The sequence below is a fragment of the Saimiri boliviensis genome, chromosome 6 (genome assembly GCF_048565385.1).
Source record: "Saimiri boliviensis isolate mSaiBol1 chromosome 6, mSaiBol1.pri, whole genome shotgun sequence".
NCBI lineage: Eukaryota > Metazoa > Chordata > Mammalia > Primates > Cebidae > Saimiri > Saimiri boliviensis.
Window position 1 is genome coordinate 114,329,988 of NC_133454.1, and position 7,348 is coordinate 114,337,335.

At 50.4% G+C, this 7,348-nt stretch overlaps 1 protein-coding gene across 15 annotated transcripts in view; it reads left to right on the forward strand.

Moving 5' to 3' along the window:
* Positions 1–6,693, forward strand: part of ATG13 (autophagy related 13) — a 62,925-nt gene extending 56,232 nt beyond the window's left edge. For 11 of the 15 annotated variants that reach the window (XM_074401383.1, XM_010334005.2, XM_074401384.1 and 8 more), the window contains 4 exons: positions 701–778; positions 996–1,112; positions 1,771–1,899; positions 4,468–6,693. In XM_074401383.1, the coding sequence (XP_074257484.1) occupies positions 701–778; positions 996–1,112; positions 1,771–1,899; positions 4,468–4,545 (402 nt within the window). In that variant the 3' untranslated portion in view covers positions 4,546–6,693. The remainder of the gene's footprint in view (positions 1–700; positions 779–995; positions 1,113–1,770; positions 1,900–4,467) is intronic. The other 4 variants (XM_010334014.2, XM_039470397.2, XM_039470399.2 and 1 more) reach the window with 2 other exon arrangements.
* Positions 6,694–7,348: the final 655 nt, after the last annotated feature.

Genomic DNA, 7,348 nt, shown 5'->3' on the forward strand with positions numbered 1-7,348 from the left:
AAAACCTCGTACAAGAAAAGGAGAGTAGACCTAGATACCATTTAGTACAAAAACACCACACTCTGTCATTGGCTTAGCCTTGTTTGAACTGAACTAGGAGGTTCCTCCTCAGCAGGGCCAGCGAAGCACATTATTACTGCATTACTGTGGATCAAGCTTCCAAAGCTGAATTCCCAGGGTCCTCAGGACCCCAGCCCTTGTTTGTTTTTTTAGGTTTTTGGGTTTTTTTGAGACAGAGTCTTGTTCTTGTTGCCCAGGCTGGAGTGCAATGGCACAATCTCGGCTCACTGCAGCCTCCGCCTCCCAGGTTCAAGCGATTCTTCTACCTCATCCTCTCCAGTAGCTGGGATTACAGGCATGTGTCACCATGCCTGGCTAATTTTTTTGAATTTCTAGTAGAGATGGGGTTTCGCCATGTTGGCCAGGCTGGTCTTGAACTCCTGACCTTGTGATCTGCCCGCCTCAGCCTCCCAAAGTGCGGGGATTACACCAGCCCTTGTTTATGCTGTGGGTGTATGTGATGGGGGGATAGGGAGGTGAAGGAGCTTGGGGAGCCTCTAACAAGGCAGGAGCCTGAGGGACAGCATGGTCAGCCTAGGTGTGCGAACTTGCTGGACCTCTAGGCTTCTGGCAACCTGGAAGGAAGCATGAACGCTACAGGAGGGGCAGGCATGAGCGCTTTTCTCCTGTGTCTCTTCAGGTGACCCTGACGAGTTTGGATATACCCTTCGCCATGTTTGCTCCCAAGAATTTGGAGCTGGAGGATACTGATCCGATGGTGAGCTCACCATTGATTACCAGATCCCAGTAGATGGTGTAGTAGTCCTCATCCTTCCTGAACCAGAGTCACTAATCCTCCACAGACTATAAACCATGGCCCCTCGGCTTATGGATTCGTAGCCAGCATTAAGTTCTTCCCAGAATTTTCAGATTGTTTACAGTAACCTGAATCTGGGTCACAGCGTCAGCCCTAACCCTGCCTTACTATGAAACAGGTGAATCCTCCAGATTCCCCAGACACTGAATCTCCTCTCCAGGGCAGCCTGCACTCGGATGGCTCCAGCGGGGGCAGCAGTGGCAATACCCATGATGACTTCGTTATGATAGATTTTGTAAGTCACCATCACCTTCCTTGACCTTTGCTGTGCCGGGGAGCTAGACCTAGAAGCATCTACTGTACTTGACCCAGATTTTCTTCATAGGGATTTGATGTACTGGTGTAGTCAGAGGGGATGGACAGCTGGAGCCTGATCTGGGAAGCCATTTTGGAGGCCCATAAACAACAAGACATTTTGTGTCATGCCCTTGGTTAAAATTCATAATGAAATTCAACTCTTAAATGGAGATTTTCCACTGATAACTCTCTTAGGTCCTATTCGTGCCTAGGCAAGGCATTTGAAGGAAGGGGGCGTAAACCCAACCAGTGGAAAGGAATATGATCACCAGCATTAGAAGTGAACAGTCTGATTAGCCGGGTGTGGTGGCAGGTAGTCCTAGCTACTCTGGAGGCTGAGGCAGCCTTGAACCCAGGCTACAGAGGTTGCAGTGAGCCAAGATCATGCCACTGCACAGAGTGAGACCCTGTCTCAAAAAAGGGGTGGGGGGCTGAGAAGTGAACAGTCTGGAAGAGAGAAATGTAAAGATTCCTCTCCCTAAGATAAGGCTGAAGAACCTTTCCTTAGATAATTGCTAGAAGGAATGAGACTTGTTGATAGCTTATCTCTTCAGTGGTTCAAAGCAAGCTAAACTGAGTCTGTCTTGTTTTTGAAGAAACCAGCTTTTTCTAAAGATGACATTCTTCCGATGGACCTGGGGACCTTCTATCGTGAGTTTCAGAATCCCCCTCAGCTGAGCAGCCTCTCTATAGATATTGGAGCGCAGTCCATGGCTGAAGACTTGGTATGAAAACCTCTTCCTCCACTGCAGTGCATCCTTATTTGGTGGTCATTTCTTTGCCACAGGCCTAGAAATTTCTTCCTGTTACTCCTCTGCATCCCCACACCACCTCCTATCTTCCCTGTAATAGGAAGGAGACATTTTGAGACCATTATCTTCTGATTACACTTGAGATTTGCATTGTGCCTAAGGTTTGCATTGTGCCCGGCAGTCATTATCTGGAATTTGCTTGAGCTCAGTTCCTCCTTTCTCTGCACATTTTCAGCATTACTTACATGCTCCTGTTGTTCTGTTCCTGATGTCTTCCCTTGCAAATGCCACTAGGCCAAGTTGCTCTCACGGCCCTTGCATTAGCTATTTAGCTTGCCAGGCAAATGCCAGTGGTACTGGGCAGAGGAGAATGTGAAGTCCCAAGTGTCTGTGTTCTTGCCCTTTCCTCAGAGAGCTTACCCCATCATCTAGCAATTCTCACTGTTGGCCAGATGTCCTGATACCATAATGACCCCAGGTCTCTGCTTAGGGCATTTCCTCTGCCTGCCTCTGAGGGGCAGAAGAGTGCCCCACACAAGCCACAAACTCCGGGTGCCCTCTGCCAGGAGATGTTCCTCTTTGAGGTGGAATGATCACCTCCTAAATAGTTATTAAGACCCTATGGTAGCTGCCTTGGATTTGCTTTAAGGAGAAAAGCATGCTCAGCAATGACAATACAGTAATAGCCAGGTGTGGTGGCTCACACCTGTAATTTCAGCACTTTAGAAGGCTAACAGAGGCAGATCATGAGGTCAGGAGTTTGAGACCAGCCTGGCCAACATGGCGAAACCCTGTCTCTAAATAACAAAAATTAGCAGGACGTGGTGGCAGGCGCCTGTAATCCCAGCCACTCAGGAGGCTGAGGCAGGAGAATCATTTGAACCTGGGAGGTGGAGGTTGCAGTGAGCCAAGATTATACCACTACACTCTAGCCTGTGTGACAGAGCGAGACTCTGTCTCGGGAAAAAAAAAAAAAAAGTAATAATTATTACCAAGGCTTTTGGGGCCAGGCACAGTGGCCCACGCCTGTAATCTCAGCGCTTTGGGAGGCCAAGGAGGCCATCACTTGAACTCAGGAATTTAAGACCAGCCTGGACAACATGTAAAACTCTGTCTCTACAAAAAAATACAAAAAAATTAGCTGGGCATGGTGGCATGTGTCTGTAGTCCCTGTAATCTCAGCACTTAGGAGGCCTTCACTTGAACTCAGGAGTTTAAGACCAGCCTGGGCAACATGGTGAAACCCTGTCTCTATCAAAAATCCAAAAAATTAGCTGGATGTAGTGGCACACGTCTGTAGTCCCAGCTACTCCAGGAGGTGGAGGCAGGAGGATTGCTTGAGCTGGGGAGGTCAATGCTGCAGTGAGCCTTGTTGTGCCACTGCTTACAGCCTGGGTGACAGGGTAAGGCCCTGTCTCAAAAAAAAAAAAAAAAAAAAAAAAAGCTTTTTGAGTGCCAGGCATTTTTCTAAGTGTTTTACGTGACTCTTCAACAGCCCTAAGAGGTAGATTTTCTCATCCCAGTTTACAGATGAGAAAACCAACAATGATTAGCTTGCTTATGGTCCCACAGACCCAGGCAAAACAAAGTTTTGTTTGATCCTAGAGGAGCTGGCTCCTGAATTTAGCCTTTTAACCACTCCCCTGCCTCTCATGACATGCACTTGGAAGGAAGTTATGGCCCCAGTTCTCTCAATTGATGCCACAGCCATTGCAAGCCAATTCTGAGGCCTCCCTCTCCCTTCAGGAAGCTGCACCCAAACCACTCTCAGCTACTGGTGTGGCCAGGCCACATTATAAGCTCTGAGGCAAGAGACTCTCCAAACTCCCTTGTGGTCGTGCTTAACCCCACGCTGTCAGGAAGTTGTGCCAGTGAAACTCTACAGATGCAGCTTCTCATTGAGTCATCAGTGGAGGCACATTTTTATTAATAGTTGATACTCTAGACAGTTAAACTTCTCACAGTTCTGTTTTCCTTTGCTTCTCTCTTTACCACTCTCTCTCAGCTGCCTCTAATTCACCCTCTTCTCAGCTAGTGTAAAGATACAGATTCCTAGGCCTTACCACAAACCTGCTGTGTCAGAATTCTGGGAGTGTTTCAGGGCCACCTGGTTTCATGTTCCTCCAGGGGGTCCTGATGCCCAGCAAAGGGTGTGAAGAAATCTTTTGTGAACTCTGCTTAATTTGTAGAGCTGTACACTTGCTGTTTTATTCTAGTGTCGGTCTGATTTGTGCCAGGGATATTTCATGTTTAATTTCTGGGTCATCTTGCTCTTGTAGTCCTTTTCTCTCTCGTTAAGTGTGTGGCTTACTTGGACTTTGAAGGCTGTTATGTTAACCCTGCAGCCCCTGCAGAGCCCTGATGGACATACCTCTCCCCATCCCGTGCCTGCACAGCTGCCCTTTGTTCTCCTACTTGCTCGGCCCAGTGAAGCTCAGCTGAGCTTTGTCTTGCTCGCTTCCTCCCCTCTCAGGGACTGGGCTGGCTGCCTCTTCAAGGCCCTGCCTGAATAAGCAGCTCTTTCCTCTCTTCCTGGTACAGGACTCATTACCAGAGAAGCTGGCTGTGCATGAGAAGAATGTCCGCGAGTTTGATGCCTTTGTGGAAACCCTGCAGTAAAAGTATCCTCGAGTCCCAGCAGCATCCCCCTTTTTGTGGCCCCAGGGGACAGGCAGCCTCCCATGCATCAGCTGCTCCCACACCTCATCCTGCTCCGAGCCAGGTGGAAGGGAGGGTGGCTTCTCCCATGGGGACCCAGAACTCCCTACTTGTGGACTCCTGGAGCCTCCGTGGCAGCAGTCAAGCCCAGTGCCCAGTTGGAGAAGACTCACGCTCTGGCCTTGGAAATGGGAAGACCCTTCATACAAAAGAGCCCTCAGCAGGGCCATCTGTGTGCCCCACCCATCACCAACTGCTTCCCAAGGGCAGCATCCTGTGCCTCCTGCCTGGGCCTGCCTTGCAGCTGGCCCCTTCCCTGCCTGCTGTCACCGTCCACTATTTGACATTTCAGCTGGTGGCCAAGAGATTGGTGTCGAGGCAGAAAGAGGAAGGAGACAGTACCAAGAGGAGAAAGAAGGAGTCCCTTGGCTCTTTATTGTCCCCTTTACTTCCTGCCATCTTCTTCCCCTCTTCCTTCCTCTCTGCCCCCATGCCTGTACTTCTGGCAATATGACGGGCCTGTCTGCCCAAGATGAGAACTCCAAAACTAGCCACTCCCACCCCTGAAGGTTGGGAGGGTCTGAGCAGCCCTGGTGGCTGCCCATGCTCAGGTCCTCAGCTACATGGGAAATAAAAATTGAACCCTGAATCTCTAGGATTCTGTCACTTGGAGTCATAGCAAAGGTTCTCTTCCTCTCGTCCCCACATTGCTGCTCCTTGGTTATAGAACACAGTAAATATTTATTACTTTCAGAGAAACCAGATATTTTATAAAGAAAATATGTTTGAGGTGAGTTGTTTTTCACTTGGAGAAGGTGGAGGGCTCTTCCTGGGACGGAGACCTCCTCTGGAGGTTCTTGAGAATCCGGGCTGCTGCTGCTGCAAGGATCTACCTTCCCACCATACAGACTGCGAGATCCAAGGAGAGGGCTTGACTGGGAGCAAAGTCAGCTCCCAGCATGGCTGCACTGAAACTGACTACAGGCTTTACCTTGGACAGCTGAGTATTCCTGGTGAGGGCCTTACATCTCTTGAGAGCTTCTGCAGCGTGACTGACTGTATTCTGGCAGCCCAGGAGGTCTAAATGTGATGGCCACATGGAGTGCTTAGGGGATGTTGTGTGTGTCCCCTGACTCCTGGTGTACTTGTTCCTGGTCCTTGGGGCTGGACTGTGGAGCTTTTCCTCCTCCTGCCTGGGGCTAGCTACCACCTCCCTCTAATCCCAGGGTCTGTACACTGCCCTGGGGTTTACCAGCTGGATTGGCTCCTAGTTGAGAAACCAAAGCTGGGCGTATGATTGACTTAACCCTTCAGGTATTGTTATTTGAGTAAGTCAAGTGCCTAGCCTCACCCACCTGCCATCTGTCCTCTCCCATCCTTGCTGGTAGTCCTGGCTGAGGAGATCTAGGCTTACTCCATTTCTCCTGGCCCACCTGGGGCTCTCACTGGCAGCAGCTATGCTTGAATGGAGCAGGTGGCTCTCAACTGCTTGTTAGTAAACTGCACGTGACACTGTTTCCACCTACAAGGCTGACCTCTGAGGATTGGAGCAGGCTCTGGAGGAGACCTGAGCTCTGCCTGCTGCTGCTGCCACAGAGAACTCGTTCTCAGTGGCAGCAGCCAACTGGCCCTGCTGTCTTTGGGCCAGAGCACATGCATGGCCTGCTGAACCCAGGCCCAGGTTTATCCCAAAGGCCCTTGGTAAGTTATTGATGCCCCCATATTTTAGCCACTGGCCTCTTTCCAAGGCGTCGTATGGAAAGGCCTGCTAGCCATTGTCCCAGGCAGCTCTCTCTGGCCTCTGCAGGCGGCAGCAGCCTTTCACCAGAGCTCCATCCGTGAAGAGGCCAGGGAGGCGCAGCCCTGACTGAGCTGAGCCTGGGGGAACCAAAGCAACTGTTAAGGGCAGCCCTTGCCCCTTAGCCCCACTATAAAACGTATGAGCCCTAGACTGACTCCTGCAGCACCCCCCGGGACAGGGTGGGACCAGCTGTCTGTCTCCAGGTGGTAGAGTCCTTCCTCTTCCTCCAACCTCCTTTGTTTGGAAATACTGAGCTACACTTCAAAATGTATTCAAGAGATTTCCAATAAATTTTTTTCTGTACTTTACAGCCTCCTGTCTTGCAAGTTGTCTGAAGACCTCATAACTCCTTCCTCCGCCCCAGTGCAGGTCTGGGAAAGGGGAGAGTGGTGCGTTGTGAAGCACGGAAAGACCTGTGTCCAGCAAGCCTGTTTAGAGTGGATGTGGCCACTTAGAGGCTGTGCACCCTGGGGTTTCCTGGTCAGGAAACTTCTAGAATTTCACTTTCCCTGTTCCCCTGTCAGCAGCTTGTATTTGAATATTCAGTTGGATAATTGGTATTTTATACCCCCATAGTAAAATCTCCATAAAATGTAGGCCACTGTCATCAGCTCTTTATTGCCTCTTATGTAACAGAACTCATCTTGGAGGAATGGTTCAGAGGGAAAACAACAGTCCCCGGGATAGGGAGTGCAGGGCTCCGAAAGCCATTGGAGTCGGGGAGCCTGAGCAACCAGAGAGAGGGAAGCAGCAGGAAGTTAAAGGCCCATGCAAGTTTGTTAGCTGCCTTGATTTGACCAGCGCTCTTGCCAGGGACCTAGGGTGGTCCTTGAGCCAGAAGAGTAGAAGAGCCCTATGGGGGTTACATCCTGTCTGGCCCCTGGGGGCTGGGGCTGCCAGCCTCTCCATCTGGCCAGGGCCAGCCCTGCCTCCTAGTTTGTGCCCATAGTAGGAGGAGGGAGC